General features: G+C 35.3%; 1 protein-coding gene across 2 annotated transcripts in view; it reads right to left on the bottom strand.

Moving 5' to 3' along the window:
- LOC133526111 (cytochrome P450 4c3-like) overlaps positions 1-16,599 on the bottom strand; it is a 29,336-nt gene extending 12,737 nt beyond the window's left edge. The window contains exons 1-6 of one of the 2 annotated variants that reach the window (XM_061862586.1): positions 16,339-16,599; positions 13,926-14,090; positions 4,600-4,689; positions 4,365-4,475; positions 1,644-1,829; positions 1,077-1,273 (exon numbers count right to left, since the gene is read on the bottom strand). In XM_061862586.1, the coding sequence (XP_061718570.1) occupies positions 1,077-1,273; positions 1,644-1,829; positions 4,365-4,475; positions 4,600-4,689; positions 13,926-14,082 (741 nt within the window). In that variant the 5' untranslated portion in view covers positions 14,083-14,090; positions 16,339-16,599. Of the gene's footprint in view, positions 1-1,076; positions 1,274-1,643; positions 1,830-4,364; positions 4,476-4,599; positions 4,690-13,925; positions 14,091-15,381; positions 15,401-16,338 lie in introns of those variants that run through there. The other variant, XM_061862587.1, reaches the window with a different exon arrangement.
- Positions 16,600-23,798: the final 7,199 nt, after the last annotated feature.

Below are 23,798 nucleotides of genomic sequence, written 5' to 3'. Positions count from 1 at the left end.
TAGTCATAGTGACTTCTCGTCTACTTAGTAACCTAAAATTAAAACAAAAGTGGCAAAGTGAGACCGACATTCCGGTATAAATTATGATGTTTTTAAAATTTAATTCAGTGTGTGGTTCTTATGAGTCTGTTAATGGCAATGGACTCCAAAGTAATACTCGTAATTCGAGTTTGGTATTTCAACCTGATAACCTGAGATCGGGGTTTATGTGGCATAAAATAAGGAAGATTATCGCATAAGGGGTGTACCGAAAACAAAAACTGCAAACTTCAAATGAAAAAACTGATGCGATTGACAAACTAAGGTTTTTAGAATAACTACAATAATAAACGACTTTTAATTTAGATTATTGTCAGTTTTTTTATTTATTAGTTTTTCCGTATGATCATAATAATTAACTTCTGTATTAAAGTATTATTTGGAAAGAGATCGTAATCTGGTCGATCGTAAACGTGAAAATGATCATTTTTTGGACACAATAACGTCTTTATACATCGTGAGAAACAAAAAACAATGTACGTGCCATAGAACAATTAAAGTTGAGATTAACAAATGCTCTCAATTTTGTTTGGGTAGGATGATGATGATGATGATATTGATAAAAACTATCCTAGTCTGTTCTCGGGCCTCAAGCTATCTTCATACTAATTTCATCTAATTTGGTTCATCGGTTTTAGTGTGAAGAGGTAGCAGATGGATGATATTAGTAGGGATTCCTTTATTTCACAAAAAAGTTACGATGAAGTGCTGCCTATATCCAATTTAGTACGATTTACTGTTAAAATCTGGCTTTTTTTAATACGAACAACGCCTTAATTTTAGTAACCGGTTTGTTCATGAATAATGACTCTATAATCTTTAAAACTGGTTAAATGCCGAACCGTTGGCTACGAATGAACCATGTCATTGTAAAACTATCTGTGACTGACTATGCCATTATTCGATACTAACCTACCTACTGCTAACATATCTACATAATTAAGTATAGCTAGTACCCATAGCAAGATAGAGTGTGCAAAGAGAAAGGTGTAAGGCTCCCTAAAGATTTTATGAACGCTGAGAAAGAACCACCATACCTCATCAGTAAACTTGTGCGTGAGCTTGATGCTTTCGTCGTGCTCCTTCGCGTAGGAGGTGAGGTTGAACAGGAAATCTGGCTGCAGCCACACCTTGAAGAAGCGCATGTTGAGGATCGTCATGACCGTTTGGCGCGCGCGCAGGTATGGGGTATCGGGCTTCTCTTGAACGTCCATGCGCTCGCCCATTGCAGTTTCTGAAACAAAACCCGTATTTATTTTGCGATTTAGACTCATAATTTGGTCTCTGCGGATTATACGACAGAGTTTAGGCCATTGCTTCCGGTTATCGCTGTACATACTACATACATGTAGTAAATGTATTTATATAAAAATGTTGTCGTCTATCCAAAAAAAAATAATCATAATATTTTTCAGGAATGTTGCTTTAATCCTATACAATGTGACGTAGTAGTAGTATAAGCGTCTACGCCAACATGGCCCAAACCCGATTTGTTAAAGGGTTTTGGATTTCGGCTTTGATCTTTTGACACAATTCTGAACGCATTAAAGATTTTAACTGTACTAGCGCTGTTGCGCAACAAATTATATTTTATTATTTCTTACCAAACACGATGTCGAGTGTGCAGGCGGTTATAAATTTCAGAACATCAAAATCTCCCTTCCCGACCATCACATCTAGTTTTTCGACCAAAACATCCGCCTGAGCCGCAAACACTGCCAGGTAATCTTCCACAACTTTGTTGTTGAACACTGATCTCATCACCTTCCTGTGAGATTTCCAAAGTTCCACTGAAAAAATGTGGTTGGGATTAATAATCTTTATTGTTATATAGGTAATTATGTATTTTATTATGGCAACAAACAGTAATTAAATCAAAAGATACAATAAATGGACTACGGAGAAGACAAACAATGCCGACACGTTTTTCAAGTGATATTATGGAAACATTATAGGAGTTGATACTGAGTGGTAAAGATAGATTCATCGTGCAACACAACAGACAGGTTTAGAGCATTTAAACTGATATATTACTTTGTATACGCGTGTATATATATAATATATTTATATTGGAAACCTTCCGCTGTCAGTTAAGTTGCCGACGAAATCCGGCTAACAATTTATTTTTATCACCTGTCATGCCATGCGTCACTTTCGCACTTACATACTTGTTAGAACGTGACAGGCTTGGTGACAAATGATAAAGAGCCGACCATATTAGCCCTACTTATCCGTACAAGTATTTACCCATAATTCGGTAATTAATTAAACGGTAATGTTAAAGGTGCAATCTTGTTATCGAGAATTATGAACTACTTTGATTGAATCGTAGCTCGTAGCCAGTCAAACTCGAATGTAGACTTATAGAGTCAACCATCCTACGCGTCCCGCAGTAGTTATGTCAATGATGGCATGCATACTAAATATAAATGTAAAACCCATTGTACTATATCAGAGGTGGCAGCATGGTTGCATTTTTTCACCTGTTACTATGCCTGTCACTTTCGCACTTACATACTTCTTTGAACGTGACAGGCATGGTGACAGGCGATAAAAATGTGACCGTGCTTAGCCCGCAGTGATACATATATAAGTAAGGTACCAAAGAAGGCCCAATGTTATTTTAATTTTCATACGTTTAAAATGAATTTCCAGTTGTCTCTTATGGTACTAGCAAATATGGACGCAAAATTTGAACCCATTCCCTCTTATAAAAGTATCAGATTTTAAAATTAGGCAAGCGTAAGAACCGGGTCTTCTTTGGCATTGGCATAGACTAATAATACTAGACCGCCAATCCCCTTGACATACGCGTAACCAAAATGCTGCTTATTTTCGTAGTCGACATATTAGATGTTACAAAGAGCGTCAAGTAGCGGCAAACAAGTGTTTGCGGCGAACCGTAGGGGTCTACTGGCCACGAACCATCTCTAATACTAAATAAATTATGGGAATTGATCGGTCATAACCCTATAGCTAAGGAGATACTTCTGCGGAAATGGCGCTGGATAGGACATGTTTTACGAAGGCCAAACAACCACCTATCCAAGCAAAGGCTGACTTGTAAAATTCCGGGAAAAAGGGGGCAAGCTCTCCCACATACCACCTGGAGACGCACAGTGGAAAAGGAGGCTGCATTAGTTGGCCTCGGCTGGGTGGAGCTGGAGGAGGCCACACTGGACCGTGAAAAATGGAAATCCCTTCTGGGAGCCCTGTCCATATATCAGGATACCATCATCATCAGATCACTTTTTAGCGACAAGAACGCCTGATGTTAATATCTTCTGAGTTGTTGTATTCATTGTATTGGTTTCTGTATTGAGGTGTGCATAAAGAGTATTTATATTGTATTGTATTTACATATACAATTATGCAACAAGCATAATTATATCCGTAAGTCGTAGGTGCTAAACATAAGTCCAGTATTACCTATCTAATTGATATCGTTAATTTTCGCACTTTCCAAAAAATATTTTTACACTATATGTTTCAATAATGCGCTATAATAGGGTTGTTTCCAATTTTTTGAAACGCTTGTATTACATTCTACATTAACTAAAAGTTGCCCTAAAATTCAACTTTTATACTAAAAACGGCTTTAAATATGTTAAATTAACAAAATATATTTTGACAGATGCTTTCGCGCCCAAAACGCTCTTTGAAAATTGTGTGACGTCACAGTTTACGGTTTGACACATGACTACATACATACGTAGAAGATACGAACTGACAACTGACATTTGTCATTTGTTGTTTATCGCCTAACTGTCAACAGTGTCAATCCGAGAGTTGTGACGTCATCAGAATCTTCAAAGACGTTTCGAGTTTGGTCACGTGACGTGTGCCAAAAGATATTTTAAATTCAATATTTACAAAAATATGGTTATTACCTACAGGTTCCCTAAAAGTAGTTTAACATGTTCTTATAATCCAAAAGAATTTATTGGGATACAATTCTGCCCTAAGATTTGTAGATGGAAACAACCCTATTAGTATATACAATAGTATCAATAAATACTATGTTTGTGCTAACATGGTGTGACAATATAATACGATGTAGGTTTATTTTTGATTTCTATATTTTCTGAATAATTTATAACGATGATTATCATGCTACCATGGTCATTGGCATTAGCTACGATTAACAATCGGGTACACGATTAAACTTTTAATCAGTTTCCGATATTTCTTGAGGTGATACGTTGACGATGACGATCGGAGATACGTTGTTGTATTCTTAGTCTTAAAATTAGTATAGGAAAACGAAAAGGGTGCAGAGCCGCGTTTATCTAAATAACTACAGAGATTACCTAATTAGTACTTACAAGGTGCAACGAATAGACCATATCCCAGCCATGGTCTTAGGAAGCGGTACACTACGTCCTTGTCTAAGCAGTTGTCCAAAACTACTTGAACGTCGTCGGGATTCGCAAGAGCTGTAACAAAAATAAGTTACCAGTAAAGACAAATAGACATGTAAAATTAACGTTCCAGAAAAGTAAACGAAAAATTTCGATACGATAATAATACAAGTAAAGTTAAGTTAAAAAAAAATCTTACCGACATACAATTTGGGTCCCAACCAAATTTTGACTGTACCCTTATGCTTGAAAGCCAAGTCAGCGATGTTTTGCAAGTTTTGTAAAATTTCTGTAACAAATGAAATTAATTATAATTACTAATTATAATAATTAAAAAGAAAATATTAGTCTCAATAATTGATTTGCATATGTGTAAGTAAGTACTTTACATAATTATACAGGATGTTTATTTAGTCACCTGCAATAATTTACGGTGTGAATAGGTCATACTGAGCAATTTTTACTATGGAACCAAACGCGAAATCGCGAAAAACATTGACTGTTTCATACATTTTGGCTGTCTGACCTTGACATTTTTTATGGGAGAGGTAATTTTTTTTCGCGATTTCGGGGTTGGTCACATAGTAAAAGTAAAAGTGTCTCAGTATGACCTATATATTCAACCCGTAAATTATTGCAGGTGACTAAATAAACAACCTGAATGTATTTAAAAATTAAATTAAACGCAAAACGGACACTAAACCTTGGTGAGATCGTCATAAATAAATATGAGAGGACAATCTTAAAAAATCGGCCTAGTCTCATAGTAAGCTGAATCTCATCCAAAAACATTTTTATGTAAAATGTTACCAAGACGAAACCTCGCTCTAAAAGAGATCTGATAACTTTTTGACAGCGAGCCTTATGGTTTCGTCTTGGAAACATTTTACATGAAAATGTTTTTGATGGGATTTCACTTCTTTTTGTAAATTGCTTATGTCAATCTTTCATCCCCTAATTTAAAAGGTTGTGGTTGATTTACTACTTAAAATCCTGAAATACGTATCTGGGGGCATCTTTTATACAAACTGCTCTTTTATTGATTCCCCATACAAACTTCAACCCCCTTTTCCCCCTAATGTCCTTTTCCTCCTCTTTTTCACCCTTACGGGGTGATTTTGGGGTTGAAAAAACTATTCTATATCCTTCTTCATAACAAAAACTATCTACATACCAACTTTCAACTAAATCGGTTTAGCGGTTATTGATTCCCCATACTAAATTCCACACCCCCTTTTCACCCCCTTAACGGCAAAAAAATTTAAGTTTTTACATTTCTTTTGTTATTTGTGTATGATGATTGATGACTATCCTACATACCAAATTTCAGCTTCCTAGGACTTCAGGAAGTACCCTAAGGGTTTTGATGATCATCAGTGAGTGAGTCAGTGACGAAATCGGGGTTATTTAGATATGAATAAAATCTAAAGTATGAGAGCTATGTAAATGATTTTTTTATGCTAAATAAGTCCACTATTGACATTATAACCTGAGAATTTTAATAACTAACTAAATTATAATCCCAACTTGATCCAAACTCAAGTTATGAGAGGTCAAAAAAACGACGAAGCGCTTCGAGAAAAGGTATATATAGGTAGCGCCCTTTGCGCTTCGCTTCGCTCGTCTTGGCGGGGACACAACCGTGCCCCCAGATAGGGCTTATGTTGTGTTGAGTAAAATTTCTTTAACCGAAATGTTAGCGAAAGTCTCCGTTTTAAATCGGGCAATTTGCTTTCTTATGTCCCGATGTTCTCCTCTACAGACAGGTCGCAATTCTTAACCGATCCTCGTGAAATTTTGTGACCATTCTATGATTTTTTATGTCGATTCTGTATTTAGAAAACGCATAGAGGATTTAAGTATCAATAGCGTCTACGGCGCTTAAGACCTTTGTGAGTTCACTGCGATAACAACTTAACGAACTAAATATTTTTCATTTTTATATTTTCTAAGCTTAACGCGACGTCTACATTTCAGAATGCCACTAGTTTGCATTTTATTTTATTTTCCATGCATTTAGTAGTTATTGTAGTACGAAACCTGTAATTATTTTAATCAAGACATATTATTTAAACTTTTAGAACACCATTTGACTTTGATCTATTACATGGCGCCACTTTTTGATATTTAACAAATTTAACACATATCAATGAAAGAATAAGGATCAAAGTCAAATGGCGTTCTAAAAGTTTTAATCATGTGTTCATGTTTAGACACGGCAGTTTAGAGATGGCAGTGAATTTACTGTGGCTACAAAATTTTCTTTAACAATCCATCTCTATTTCAAATTCTCTTTGATTCATACTGACCGCATCCGCCTGTATATGTATATTAAATAGGTATACCGGTTATGACTTAATGCTTGTGTAAATATAAAGATACCTCTAAGTAGATACCTCAAGGAGACCAATTTGTGCGCAAAAATCGTGTCAAGTTTGATGACCTTACGCCAACCTTTCCGAAGACCGGATATTAAACAAATAAAAAAATTATACAATAGCTTATTAAGTACCTAGTTATGCAAATTTACTATTGTGATTGTGATATTAAGTTAATGAAAATATTTTTTCTTTGGTTTGCGGGCTAATTTGTGTAAGGTAGCTGTTGGCCAATAGATAACATTTTGTCTTTCATCCATCAGGGTCATATTTACCCGGGGAGGCGGCCTGCAAGCCGCAAGCCGAACCTCTCGGTTGTTTTTGGACGGTTATGTGGCGGTCATGGTTTTATTAAGAGTGTATGGGAGTAATAATGCAAACGTACTCGACTCTTTCCTTTGTAGCTTTTGACCCTAGATCAATGATTTTTTCCAACATGGATTAATACTCGTATTATCAATATTTCTGTATCGGACTGAATTCCTTCTTTTGATATTTTTGTTTTATTTAGCGCTAGAGCACTTCAAAATCGGAAAAATGGCTTAATTAATTAGGCCGCAAATAAAAGCATGGTATTCAAAACTGATATCAATTAGCCCAAAAAGCAAAACAGGATGCCAAAGAAAATTCCATTACTATTTAGATTTCAAAACTTCGTTATGATTAAATTTTGGAGGAGGAAACAGTTCCAGTACGAAACCTCCTTTTAGAGAGTTTTACGTTTTTAATAAAAGACGCGTCAAAACTGTTCACCTTTTCCTAAGGCTAAAGGAAGCATAGTAACGAACCTTAAATTCTTTAGACATTTTAGGGAAGTAGTTCAAAAGTTACATAATATGAAAATCTGTTGAAGCCAGATCGATAGGGGACGGATCAAGGCAGTTTATTATTTGGTTTGTTATATAGATCACATTTATTTAACTACCTAAAGAAACACAGTATAGACACATCACGTGTTATACGCGTGTGTTCTTTTTACTATAACAAGAGATTTATTTCTCGAGCTCTCGAGGCATTGAGTTTTTTTTTTCCCGCCTCGGCGAAGGACGAATTTCTCGAGATTTCCCGCCACGACAATTCTCGAGCAGAAACCTTACGCAGGATTTATCGCCTAAGCTGTAGTTAATTGTTCTTATTGCACTAATTGAAGGAGCCGCCTCCGTTAGCGCGACGGAGTTATTCATTAAAAAATCTCATATCCTCTTAACAGGTCCAGGGCATCAAATTTTTAGAGATTTCGTGCTCTGGATCCGTAAAGCTTTACCTAGGTTTAGGTCAGTAGTAGTATTTAGATACTAGTAGGTACCAAACTACTCGTACTACCTACTATTATTATAAACTCTTCCGTTCTCTTAGTTTTTCACGTGTAATCTACAAAATCGATTTACTTATTTGAAATTTGGCGAGTTGAATCTTTAAGCCTTGGGAGGATGGACTTAAGCAATTTCCTGGATGGATTAAATTCAAAATGGGCTCAGCAATGGGGTGGACCAAGCCGCCACCGTGACATTAATAATTTAACTCTTGAATGCTTGTGTACACAATTTGGTGGCGGCTTTTATGTCACTGTTGACTGTAGCCGAAATATTTATTATATTGTCTTGGCAAAAAGAAAGGACTTAGGAATACGAGAATTTGTACACGGCACTAATTAATTACAGTTCACGGAAAATCACATAGTACCTACACAAAATTTTTAGCTACTTATTTGGTTAATTGTCGAAATTTACCAAGCAGGGTAGGATACGTTTAGTGAATAGGTAAATAATGTAAAAATGCACACACACGGGACACAGGCACACACATTTAATTCGATTTTTAATTTTCGAACAATAAGTACTTAGGTACATTTAAAATGTAATATATTAGTATTATAGATTTACATCAGATTAATTTAAATAGACAATAATAGGAGACAATCACATGTTCGAAATGTTATTTAGTGTTATCTGTCTCGAATATTTTAGTCAAATTCCATAGTGCGCAATACCGGTTATATTGCTTAAAATTGTCTACGCTACCAATTTATTACATTGTGATGTTGAGGAACTTCCCATGAGGCGATTATAATTCAAACTTGATATAATATAATTACGCATTCGTCTTTTTCTATCAAGCTGTATCAAAAATACACAAATGCTTATTGTGTTTTGACAAGCAATTAACGCGTTTACCGTACCTAATCTTAGCGGCCTTATTTACACAGGAAAATGACACCAGCTTAGATACTTATTGTATTAATTAAATAGATGAAAGGCCATCATTTTTCATCCTGGGATTCTCGTACGAACCAATGTAACGTAATCTCGAGATTAAACTATATAAGTGGTTTCTCAATAAAAAGGTGCTAATTGAATTCTCGTAGCCTACCTTTACACTTTGTCGGTATAAATTTACAATACCGAACTTGTATTACTACTTTTCGCACATACATCATACATCCACCAAGCTATTATTAGTAGGCAAGGCAAGTTGATCTAAAATTTAAGTCAAAGCAATTAAACAAATTCTTGAGTCGACTCTTCTGGAACCGTGTTTGTCTAGACTTAAATCTTTTGAATGATTTAAGGCTCTCCTCAGCTTCTAGGATGACGCAAATTCTTCGACTAACTGTTTGACTGTGTATGCTGAAGATGTGGTGACCGAGAATTCGTGAAGTTAGGACCGGAAATATTATGCCTCGACTTTTTAAGGTGATCTCTTGTTCGCTTAGCCTGCTAGACCCTTTTGCGAGTTTCCTTTAAAACTTTGATATCTGTCAGTAGCTACGTCTAAACCAAGTCACATAGTGATAGTGTCGCAGCCAAAAAGGCATTTTTCACCGAGTTATCTGGTTATCACACAAACAATTTTTCACAAGAATTGTCATTAATGTCATTATTTCTAAAACAGGATCCAATTCAGAAAACTTTTAATGACATTTTAGTCTCTAAATGCGCTCAGGAATACATCTTTAAAATCTGACGGGCTAGTCCTTTCCCATTCCCATCCTGTATTTACTCGTACTTCGTACCAGTAGGTATATCAATAACTGTAAGTTTTAAGGTCCGTCCGTATGTCGTCTGACTGTCACATCGCTTAATAATCTCGAGAACCACTTAAGCTATCGATTTGAAATTTGGAATAGTTAGGAAGAAAAATTTTGTTTTTTTTTTACATAATATTAACATTACTACAAATTTTACAGGAAAAATATAATCAGTACCCCTAGTGTAAATATTTTCGACAGCGAAACGTTACGTACGCGTTTGCGTTAAGTGTCATTTAGTATGAGATTTTTGACTTTCCAAAACGTCCCGCTTGGTGCGCTGTTCAAAAACCCATACAAAATGAGACTTAACGCAAACGCGTACGTCACGTTTCGCTATCGACTCAGACCTCTATCTTGATAACTTTTTTAATTCCTCTGAATTCAGTTTGCAAGAATATTTTTTGAAATCAGTTCGATGATAATTCCCGGTTCAGACCGGCGATTATTGAAAATAGTAAAATTTCCTATCTATCTATTTGTATTTAAAGTACTTCCCTTCTATGTGACAAAGTCGTGGGATGCCCTGTATATAAGTAGTGTACTTACTCTAAGAAGTGTTTTAATACCTATATTACATGCCAGCTGGCAGCTACCTACACCTACAATAGTACATTACGATACAAGTGCGAAAAATAGGAAATTCGAAACGAGTGGCGATAAATTAAAACACGACCGAAGGGAGTGTTTTAAATCGACACGAGTTGCGAATTACCTATTCGCACATGTATCGTACAACGTTTTACAGTACATATGGCCCTTTAAATGTTTGACACAGTATCGTAATATGCTAATTTTCGCACTAGTGCGGTAAAGTAGCACCATAAATGTACTGTAAATGCTATTTGTTAGCACGTGCAATGAGGTAAGGTATACAATCGTGTAGACTCTTGATATGTAAAACATATATTGTTTTTTTTTAAGTTTTAAAATATGTCGCTTAACCTTTAGGCAGGTCACTTTCAAGTAAGGTCAGGTTCTGAGGATGTCACTATTAAATTTGTTAGAATAAGAATTTAATAATAATGTTATTATTTATATTTTACTATCAATTTGCATGTCAATCGACACTCGGGGTCGGTAAATTTTGGAGGTTAATCAAACGATTTTACTTACTTTGTCTTCTATCTATAGATTCGGCGGATTGCCCCTCTATTTCCATTTAAAAAAAAACCGGCCAAGAGCATGTCGGGCCACGCTCAGTGTAGGGTTCCGTAGTTACTCTTCCGTCACAATAAGCTAAACTAGAGCTTAAAGTATAGTAAATTGTTAACCAAGGGATGAAACGGTACCTTTCACCCGAGTTAAACAAATAAGCAAATTTGCATAATCAGTACCTAATTAAAGTAAGTCTTTTTTACTATGAAGGGAAAACTTTTTGCGATAACTCAAAAACAGCTCAACTGATCATGTCCGCTATAGTTTTCATTTAATGTCTTTCTTAAGCTCTACTTCCACGATTTTTTTCATATTTTTTGGACCTATGGTTCAAAAGTTAGAGGGGGGGGGACACATTTTTTTTTTCTTTCGGAGCGATTATCTCCGAATATATTCACTTTATCAAAAAATGTTTCTTGAAAACCCCTATTAGTTTTGTAAGACCTTTCCAACGATACCCCACACTCTAGGGTTGAAGCGAAAAAAAAAAAATTCACCCCCACTTTACGTGTAGGGGAGGTACCCTAAAAAAAATTAAATTTTTAGATTTTATTGTACGACTTTGTCGGTTTTATTGATTTATATATCCATGCCAAATTTCAGCTTTCTAGCACTAACGACCACGGAGCAAAGCCTCGGACAGACAGACAGACAGACAGACAGACAGACAGACAGACAGACAGACAGACGGACATGGCGAAACTATAAGGGTTCCGTTTTATGCCATTTGGCTACGGAACCCTAAAAACAGTCTGTATATCGGTCATAAAAGCGAGCGTATATCGTACAGCTAATCTGGTTGCTGGCCGAGTAGCCAACATGCAAATCGCTTACGTTTCTTAGCGATCGAAACGCAACTGTCACTGTTGCACTAATATGCAAGAGCGATAGAGAGACACAAAGAGTTTCGTTATCATAGCGATACCGATTGTCACCTTGGCAAGGCCGGCCGGTATCCATTGTTCGTGCAGTTACACTGTTAACTCGTAAGCTTTATAATCATAGCTTTCGTTGACGTTCATAAGCGCATTGTAATAAGTATGCCTACTTGAAAAATAGAGTAGATCTTTACGTTTATGCTAAAAAAAAGTGACGTAGGTAGTAGGTACTCAGAAAGTGACCTACATCGAAAGTGACTTCATATAGTTCTTTAGCTAGTCTCAGTATAGTTGACGATCATAGGTAATATAAATTCATATAATGTAGGTTAGCTTAAAATAATTAAAGTATGTACCTAGGTATATTGTAATTTAATACTATGAAAAAATCTAAGTAAATGTAAATCTTCTTCAGAAAGTAACGTACTAAGAAACTGATCTACCTCGAATGTGACGTCCTTAGAACGTGAACCTAACTCAAAAGCGAGTTCCTAAGAAAGTTACCTATTTCGCCTGTAGGATAGTTTTCTAAATAATTATTGCAATTTTAAGTGGCCAAAACGGTCCAACGGGGCCAAACTCGGTACTTCTGCCCTATTGTATGCATGTTAGTCTGTAAGTAGTATCATTTATCTATGGGCTTTGGGCTATATTATTTTTTAAACCCATTTAGTTTGAAAAATACTCTAGTTGCCTAAAAATATATGGTACCTATCAGTGGCGGCGGCGCGGCGCGTCAAACATATCCATAGGCAAGCCGGGGCTAATTCGGTTTACATATGGAAGTCGACTTTTATGAACGCGCCGCCACTCGTACCTATCATATTTCATTTGATATACTTACTGTAATAATAGCAGTTCAAATTCACACGTTTTGGAAATATGTTCATTAAATTTTAAGATTAGGTATTTCCAAGAATCAGCGTGCACTATAAATTAAGTTTTTAATCTTTTTCTCAATGGCATTATTTTTCATTCGGGTTTTTTGATTAGCACACATGTGTATCATTGACCCTTAACCAGTTTCAAAATTCCAGATTTACAAAAAAAACATAAAGCACCTTGGAGAAGCAATTCACCTCTGAGACTCGAATTACAGATTACCATAATGTTCCTGTTTTACCCTTTTTTTTAAGGCGATATGTAAGTATTTTTGTGTTCAGTGATTTCAATTAGGTATCTTCATTTTATATTTAAGGGCCTAAGTACGCTAGCTGACGCGGACGCCCGCCGCGTGCGCACGCACGCGGGTGCTATTTGTAGGTGAAATCCGCCGCACGCACGCATCCGCTTCATTTAGCGTCGCTCATACTATTTTTCGTTAACCCGCTCGTGCGCTCCGTGCACCCGCGCCAGCTAGCGTAGGCCCTAAGAGGTAAGTTTGATATCTTGCAGGATAATTGTAGATTCATAATTTTATTAATTTTAAAATAAATGTACAGTTCACCTAATGAGATACATGCACTAATTAATTATATGTTAATTTGTTAGTTTTTGTGTGGTTAAACAATGGTATTAATCTCAAAAGAAATTCACATTTCAATTAATGAGCTACATGAACTTATTCTATGTAAATTTGTTTTTTTTTTTTATAATTATAATATACAGAATTTTATCTATAATTTTTCTGATATTCAAGGATATTTGTAAGTAAACACACACGATCGGAACAATTTCTTAGATATAATTACTTGTCAAAGTTAGGTTTCCTTCTATGCGAAGTGTATTCGCATACGTGCGACATTTAAGAACGACTTCAGTTACAAGGGTTACCTCGGGGTCTTCCTAAACTCTTCATTAACTGTAATCCGTGAGTCTGATATACCTATATAATAAGATCCCGAATCCGAGATACTGCAATAGTTTTCGTGCCGGTGCAACTATAGTTTACCAGCATGGTGCGGACGGCAAGCTTTTGCATCGTGGGTATGTGTCGTGGGCCCACAGTTTAATACTGTAGGTCAGTGTAAGTGCACTGTCGCACCGTATCCCTACCTCTCTCAGCGGTGTCCTATAATTAGTATAGAGCCTGACAGGGCATTAGGGCAATACTCGTATTATTTTAATGCCAATTGCCACTTACTTTCTGTGTTCCCAATGAAGAGCATCGCGTTCCCCAGCAGCGGCAAGCCAGGCAGCGAAGGCAGCGAAGCTGTTGCTTTCTCGAATCGTCGAGTGTGGATAACCCATAGCGCCCAAGAGGCACAGGCCGATACCAATAGCAGCAATAGTATAATCATATTTAAATCTGCAAGAAAAAAAATGGTCATTAATTTCGAAGTTGTTAGGACTATGGACAGAAAAGCCGTTGCAAGCGTATTACGATTAGAAATTTGAGAAATTACCTTTATATTTATTCTGTCAATATCATAAGAGAACAAAAAGTCGGCTAAGAGCATGTCGGGCCATGCTCAGTGTAGGGTTTGGTAGTTACCATTCTGCCAGAATAGGCCAATCGGGGGATATTAATAAGTATCACGTTAATCATGTACATTACAAGCATAAGAAAGTACCTATGCAGCGCTTTGTATGTCTTTTTACTAACAAGAGAAGACTTTTTGCAATAGCTCAAAAACGATGATTGATGGGAGCGTGCACGACTGTCACGCAACCTAGTGTCCGCAAGTCTAGGGGAAAAGTTCAATTCACTACATCTTATAAAACTACCCCAAAACTAAAAACTACTGAACGGATTTTCATACGACTTTCATCTATTAATAGAGTGATTCTTGAGGAAGGCTTAAGTATATAACTTGTTAAGGTTTTGTGTAAATTGTTTGAAATATAACGATGTTGTCGGAAAAAATCACGCTGGCTAGGAGCTTTAATCGAAAACGCTGCCTAATCCGTTTGAGCTATAACAACATGTATGGTGGGGTTGTTTCTCATTCATAGGTCTACAAAAAAGTCCGCGATGTTAAATGTCTATCTTTTAAGGATAACTTACTATATCCATTCTTAACTTCTAGAAAAAGATCACGTAATATGTGGCATTTGCAAAGCTATTTACATGGATACATTATTAACAATTATCAAAATAAATACGTTAGTTATATTAAGCATTTCATACAGATTACAATGATCCGTAAGGGATCATTTTACACCATACAATTTAAATGAATATTTCAGGAGTAATCGTAAATTAAAGTTTCATTTCGAGCCATATAATTGGACGCTATCCGCAGTTAGTTCAAATTTTTACCACCTTATGCGCTGGAATCGCTTTACTTACCCCCACCATGCGCTTCGCACGGTCCCAATTTGCTTCACGATTTTTTTTTTGACGTGGTTCAAAACTTAGTGGGGTGGAGGGGGAGGGGGGATATATTGTTTTTCTTTCGGAGCTATTATGTCTGAACATATTAACTTTATCAAAAAAAAATTGGAGACCCTTATTTGTTTTAAAAGACGTATCCAACGATACTTCACACTTTTTAGTCAAAGTAAAAAAAATAAAATTGTATGGGATATACCCTAAAAAAATTTTATTCGTTTTTATTTTACTGTTCTATAGCAATGCATAATTTATGTATTCGTACCAAATTGCAGCTTTATAGCACTAACGATCACGGAGCAAAGCCTCGGGCGGACGGACAGACGGACATGGCGAAACTATAAGGGTTTCTTCTAGGTGACTACGAAACCATAAAAAGAAAAGATATATTTTAAATTGAAGTTGAAAAAAATACCCATCGTTTTGTTCTATATATCATTATTCTCCGTATTATTTTATTCGATTTGTTACGCAAACAGCAAAACTATCTGTGTAAGCAAACTTTATTTTATTTTAAATAGCTGTCTTAGTAGTTCGCGGCTTAGCACTGTAACTTATGATTTTCAAAAATAATAGGTATGTTTAAAGACCGTTTTCTGCGAAATTTTATTAAACAAAAAATTGTATATCTTTCCGGAATTATATGAACATGTTCCCGAAATCCCGACACTCCTTGATCGCCTTGGCTGGTTTTTTTAAACCCCGTTTTAACCGCCTCAGCACATGTATCTACTATTAGGTATATAGGAACGCTAATAATTACTTTGTATTGGTATTAACTTAATTTTAATACCGACGTTTCTTTCATTAAAACTAAATTTACGATTACTGCGTTATAGAATATCTTGTATAACGTTTATTAAATAAAGTTACTTTTATTTAATAACTTGGTTGCTTTAGTATTCATGTTTTTACATGAATGTATCAGAATAAAAAACACTGACTGGAATGTGCAAGTTCCTCTTATGTTTCTGCGTCAATTTATTATTAAGTACTTATTTAATTAATATAATGTTTAGTAAAAATATTGATTATGTTAATACGAATTCGAAGAGCTTATAAATATGAAATAGGTTTATTAATGTCAGTTTGTTTACTTAATTTACAATTTAACATTTAGTGTTCTAGTTGGCACACTAAATCATCGTAATATTAATAAGTAAAAATATATCCAAATTAGACTATTATGATGTTTTGTTATTTGTATTATATATTCACTTACCAAATTGATTCAATTAAAAATCCATAAAAACACTATAACACTGAATGCTAAAAACGGGCTACAGCACGGGCAGGCAGAATACGACTCGGTCCGATATTAATCCAAGATCCTCCGAGATCGGGTAATGCTGTGTTGACTCTATTAAATAAATATTTACTTAAATACACAAAGCCTTCCACTGGACACGAAATTTGCTCAACGTTACAATATATGTTAAATCTAATAAAGAGCCAATATAGGCTGCGTCTTGTTAAGAACTTAAAGAGAAAATGATATCCGGATGACACTGGCGAAACATCGCAATTCCAACCAGTCAAGGACGCTTTTAGTTGGCCGGGCGAGTTCCGTAGATCGTTTTTTTTTTAATGACACAGGAGGCAAACGAGCAGACGGAACACCTGATGGTAAGCAATTACCGCCGCCCAAGGACACCTGCAACACCAGAGGGGTTGTAAGTGCGTTGCTGGCATTTAAGATAGGAGTACGCTCTTTTCTTGAAGGTTTGTCATTTAAAATTTCATCTATATAAATAGGTATTAGTTTTTTGCAGAAATCGCAAAAACATCTAGTTGACGTAACTGGTGACCGAAGAGCTAGCGGCTTCCTCACACAACGCATCAGTATTGCGATACAACGAGGAAATGCCGCCAGCATCCCTGGTACAGTCAGCATCAATAGTATCGGATGAAATAACGCGCCCATAAGAAGAAAGATATTTTAAACATTCACTCAAAATGCAAATTATTTTTAAACTGCGCGTGCGCACCCCTCCATGGCACTATCGCCAACATCTAAAATAATTTTGTGGCAAAAACGCCGACTTTTGTTTTGTGCATTGCGTTACCTAAAGTTTACTTTATTTCAGATCCTGAAAATGATTTTCCTACGAAGGCAGATACATTAAGCCGCGTTAGTAAACAGTCATACATTTTAAGCATTTATATTATAAGCACATCCGTTTTTCGAGCACGACGAACTATCTCAAAAACGTGAGTGCCATAGCCGAAACCGGAATGTGTAATAAATAATATGTCGATTCACCATGACTTAGCAGAGGTCAGAAAGTTCGTTTTTTGAATAATTTAAATACAACTTTAAAAAATTAAGGAAGCTTCAGGAAGATTCCACTTTAGTATTTTTTTATTAGATATGCTTGGTCCAAGCAAATATTGTGTCTCCTCGTGATGTTGTGACTGTGCGGAAAGAGAAGAGTAGTCGTGGAATGTATGGGGCCTCTTCTCTTTCCGCAGATACTCTATTTGGGGGTACTAATGCAGAGACTTGTCATACGCTATTTCTATGTACTAATGGGTCGTAGTAAAATTGCGAAATTTCCACATGGTAAATTTCGGACATCTCTAATACTTTTCTAGCAATCAAAAGTTTCTATTTCCAAAATTATAGTTTCTTTGGTTTCCTGTGAAATTATTCTGAAATTTCCGAGAATATTTCGATTTTTTTGGAATCGTTCCGCAACTTGCACATCTGTATGTAGGTACTTATGTATTAAAGTCATAGAAAATCATATCTCTGGGCCGAAACATATTGAAGGTTACAAAATCGGTTCTTTGCTTATAAGTATCAAGGTTTATTTGACTCCAGTGATCATCTAAATAAAAATCTTGCATCTAGATAAAACTGTAGAGCATATTTGCAAAAAGTTAGATTTCAGGATTTTTTTTTCATATGCATAACCGTTTTTGTGATAGAGCTTTAAGACCGCATAGGCCGCAACGATCAGCCATAACTGCCTACTTACTGTTATAAAAGGTGAACCGTGAATCTTGATGATTAATATCTTCTTTTATTAATAATAATAAAGGTAAGTAAGTAAATATTCTTTATTGCACCAACAATTATACATTTTACATACATGTAAATCTACAAATACATTTTAGAGGAAAATAAAACCAGGTAATAACAGGCAGTTTTACAGCTAAAAAGCGATCTCTTCCAGACAACCTTTAGGTAGCATATAAAATGGCATCTCTGATAGAAAGTATAGTTTCAGTTGATTTTTGAATATAGGGAGAGAGCTAATCTTAATTCTACTGGCAAAACATTTCACAACCGAATAGCCCGGAAAGTAAAAGAGCTATTATACAATTTTGAAGTAGATGAGGGCGGAGCAAGATTATGAGTATGAGAATATCTGATAGAAGAGAGATACTTGAAATGCGCTTTGAGATAAGGTGGTGTAGCGGGGTTAAAGAGAATGCCATAAAGGAGGACGAGAACATGAGAGTCACGGCGAAGACGAATAGGAAGCCACGAGCTGAGAACGAAACTGTGACACATGGTCATATTTGCGCAAGCCAAATACAAACCTTATACAGAGATTCTGGAGGCGCTCAAGCTTATTCAGCTAGTATAATCTAATATGGGCAGTAAGAGAGATTGAGCTAGCGCAATTTAGTGGCGTGACGGCGTGAGGCAAGAAATTTCGAAGTCTGCGGAGTGATGCAATTGTAGCAACTATTTTCCTACTAACCTCACTCACCTGAGGTGCCCAACACAAATCCACAGACAACCCACCCAGGATATACGATCCTGGCGCATGAGAACGAGAAGAGCCGACCCCAAATAATAAATAATAATTAATATCTGTGTTAATTCAGTTACCGAAAAATTTGCCAGTGTTCTTCTGGCCTTCTCTTGAACTCAAAATTTAAAATCAAAATACCACTGAAATATACTGACCCACCAATGTATCTAAAAAAATCCGTTTCCCGACAGAATCATTCTACCAACTAAGCGACCTATTATCAATAAGGAAACTAAATATTCTACAAATCACTTTAAAAAAACATAAAACCCTTTCTTATAGTGCCGACTACGACTCCAGAAGGACAATAAAAAACGTTGCTAGTATAACTAAAACTAAAACCAAGTTTGTGCGCTCACAATCAATACCTATACAATTTAAAGTCTAGTCACATTTATAACAAACTCAATAGGTGCCTAAACATTTACCCAAAACTTCACTACGATTGCAAATCAACAATCATAAAATGGTTAAAGTCGAAAAGCTACGAGGAAACAGTACCCTTAGTGTAAATATTTTCGACAGCGAAACGTAACGTACGCGTTTGCGTTAAGTGTCATTTTGTATGAGATTTTTGACGTTCCAAAACGTCCCGCTTGGCGCGCTGTTCAAAAACCCATACAAAATGAGACTTAACGCAAACGCGTACGTCACGTTTCGAAATCGAATTTATTTACACTAGGGGTACAGAAGACTTACAAAATTAAAACATACTATATCTTACTAGAGATCCACACATCAACTTACTAAATACATATAATACATACATATTTTCTACTGCATGTCTGACAACCCCGATACTTACCTAGTTCTATAAAAAATTGTAATATGTGATTTTAATTGTATACATATCTTATATTATCTGGGGGCACGGTAGTGCCCCCGCCAAGTCGAGCGTGAAGCAAACACTGCCGTACCATCCTTTACTGGAACCATTTCGCCGCATTTTCAGGCCCCTATTTGAGAACCTCTGGATAAGACCAGAACGTAGAAATTTTCGTCATCTAGTAAGCTATAGTCACATACTTAAAATCCAAAATTTCAAGTCTGTAGGTCATTTAGTTCCGAAGTTAAGCGAAAGCAAAGTTTCGCATTTATGACACTCACTCACTCATGATCATCAAAATAGAACTAGTACTTCCCATAAACTCAGAGAGCTGAAATTTGGTACAGAGTTAGGGTTTAATGGCCACATAAAGGGAAAACTATAAAAACTAGGATAATCGAAGATCTGGAGTACCTGGTGACCCTGATTAGAAAACAAAATAATAATAAAAACTACTCCTAAAAAGAAAAACACTGTGTCAAATAAGAAAATCTAATAAAATAAATCAATAAGCCCACGTTTCTACAAAAAGAAGTGAAATCCCACCAAAAACACCAATCTGTCGCCTGGTTTTGTACCCTTGTGTACCCTTCAACGGCCAAGTCACACAACAATAACTATAATAATAAATAAATCGAATTAAGGAACCTTAGATTTGGCACGACTTTGTCTAGATTTCATTACTTTTTAGAGATAAACAAGCAGCTCCATCGAGACTTAGCTAGTTTTTTACAGAATGTTTTTGGTGGGATTAGACTTACTTAAACTTAAACTAGTACTTAAAAAAAAGTTTTTTTCGTGTGACAATCTGTAAATTACGGAAGAGGGGTGTTGCCCAATACAGGCAATTTTGCTTACCGGGTAGCACTATCCCCTACTTTATAAACACCTGTATATTTTACGAAAATATTTTCTTCTTTTTTTAATTTAATTCCGCGAACCAGTTTGCACTTGGCTTAAAATATTACTGTAGTGTTGATCTTTCGGCACGTGTTCGTTTATGCCGGCAAAAAAAACTCGTTTCCGTAAATTATCTCATCTCATCATAGAGCACATGCCATGGAGATATAGAACATGGGATATGTTTATAATTAAATTTCACCATCATTTGTGTAATTTCTTTCTGCGGAGACTGCTCTGGCCCGTGTCACTATTAAATTGGTGGTCGTAAGTTAAACGCTAGAAAATGGATGTAACTGAATACATTTATTAGTTGTTCATAGATACAAGTGAAGCTATCACATTTTAATGAAAAATGATATAATTAGTAAATATATATTATTCGTTTTGCGCCAAAAATACGTATTCCGTATGCATACGAACTGTATCTGTACATGTTTAAGTAATATACAACTTGTCTCTTCCCTCTGCACATAAATGAATAGGACGTGTCGATTAGGGTATTTCAAACATATATACAAAGTCTCATTCCAAACGCCACAGTATTACTATTAAAGAGTAGGTCATGTCACTAGTGTCACTTTAATATTATCGTCATCGTGAACGACTAATACAGTATGCTCCTATTTATCATAATTTATTTGAATTAATTTAACTTTAAAAAATAGTTTTTATTTTTATCTAATCAAATAAATTAGTATATTAGAACATTTACATGTATGTTTGCGTAAGTATAGTATCAATCATAGTAGTCTCGACTTGTGTCTATTTCCATATTAACCCTTTATAATCTTGCACCAAACTAACTGTTTCTGTTTAGCCCAATGGTTGACTAATGCCTCAAGGCGTTAAGTCCGCCATTTGTACACTTTTTTGTAAATTTGTGCAATAAAGCTTAAATAAGTAAATAAATAAATAAACATTCCTGAGAAGGAACTCTACTCGGGATCGGTCCAGAGAGCAGAGACACGTTGTATACATATATGTCAATGTTTATAAATGTAATATTACGTCCGATTCCGAATTGGTATCCAATGAGCAATTAGACATATATTGACCATAGTTATGCATCGTCGTTTGGTAATTTGTTTTTTAATAATTATTATTTGAGTTGAAATTTGTTTTTCCCTCCTAACTCTTATAATAAACAAATTAAAAAAAGTCATACGAAGGGCCATAGTTATGGGTAATAACGTACGTACAGTCAGCATCAAAAGTAGCGGATGAAACAACGTGCCAAAAGTATCTGATATTCCGGATAACTTATCAAAATATAGATAAATTTCTAAAATTCGCGCTCATAAGTATATCTTTTACAGTCTTAGTTGTTCTATATTAAAGACATCACTTTTTGTTAAGCCCTTACAGAATGGTAGATACTTATGAAACGTTATTTGATCCGCTACTTTTGATGCTGACTGTACATTAAATATAAATAAAAAAGCACTAACATATATTTACTTGTTTTAATTACAAAACTTTATACTTTTTATTATATGATTATATGCTAAATTCAAATGAAATATGTTACTTACCGATTCAGTAACAAAAAGTGTTAAAAAGAAATGTTGCTAACATTTTTGTGTGTCAGGTTAGTTCAGTCGATAGGTTCTTAGTCCAATCAATGCGGTTGTTGAATTTTATAGTTAATTTAGTAAATTTAACAAACGATAGGCAATTAAAGAGTAGGTAGGAGGTATATTTTAAAATTTAAGTGTAGTGTATTTTTTTACGCGTTTATATAGAAGTGTAGAATGTGTCGTAATAGGTAGGCACATGTAAGATACATAGTCGGAGCCCCGCAGAGCGCTATATCTGGACAATTTGCCCTTCGTGCATCTGAAGCAACCTAACCAACCTATCCTACCTATCCATTAGTTTAATGTAACAACCGTCATAACATTATTACTACATACATTACTACGTACCTACATAATGTATATACCGCATATACGTATTAAGGAGAGTTAACACCTGTATTGGCAGCTTAGTGCTAAACAAGCAAGAACTTAGCGTTAATCAAACAGCTGAACGTCTAAGTTATGAATGTTATGATATATTTAAACCCAGGTACAATAGTAGGTAAGTTACATACTTATACTGGAAGACTGGATGAACAATTAAAATCGAATAATGAGGTGAAATCATAAATTATATGAGATATTATTGCATTAAATTTATGGCACAAGATGGCCCAAAAGCAATCGATAAAAAAAAGTGTACATATTTTTTTTAACTAGCGCTTCTTTTACTAAAGGTCCTTAAACTAAAATATCATCAATAATCTGCTTACGAAATTCATTCGGCTCGAAATTTGTCGCTGCTCACATAGAAATTTTTGGTGACGAGCCACTTTAATAATTTAGCATAATATTATTAAGGGCACATTTTACTGGTTTGGCCACAAGGAAATATCAGTCTTGTAGTCAAACTCGTTTGGTCAAATAATTTGAATATAAGGGAAAAAACGAAAATTTTCATCTTTTAAAGCAAAGACTAGTAAATGATAAAAACTATCAATCGATCGAATTGCATTCCTTAGTGAGGATAGGATAGAGTCAGACCCATATATTTTGTACTAGATATTTTTTATTTACAATAACAATATACATAATGGATCCTCTGTATATAGGATTACTATAACCAGCTTATATATACACCGTGTTTTTATTGAATTCCGTTAACTCCGGGGTATCGATACGTACGTTAAAGGAAACTAAATGACATAGTTAATTTTCAAAAAAACTTTTTTTTTAATAGTTTTTTATTTTTTTTATTTTTATAAAAAGTAATTAAATGTTGCATATGGCGTTGTTGTAACACGGGCATAACATTTAATTCAACCTAATGATTGAAAACTTTGACATATCAAGGTCATTTCGAACATCAATCGTTCGAGATAGTACTTACGTTTAGTAGCAAATGTATACACTCGTACTAAACACTAATCAATATGTAAACAGGCCCTAAGGCAAGTGTATACGCCTTATAAGATAAAAAAAAATTAGTGATTATCTCCGAAATGGAGTGAATTAGAATACCCGTGTCTTTGAGAAAGTTACTTTCAGCTCAGGAATGCACCCTTGAAATTAACGGAAATAAAAAAACACGGTGTATATTGTATTAGTTTTTAGCGTGTAAAAATAATCCTCTATCCTTCCCCGAGCCTAAAACTATCTCCATACCAAA

This window comes from Cydia pomonella, chromosome 16, assembly GCF_033807575.1.
Source record: "Cydia pomonella isolate Wapato2018A chromosome 16, ilCydPomo1, whole genome shotgun sequence".
Taxonomy (NCBI): Eukaryota; Metazoa; Arthropoda; class Insecta; order Lepidoptera; family Tortricidae; genus Cydia; species Cydia pomonella.
This window is presented reverse-complemented; position numbering and strand designations above follow the sequence as displayed.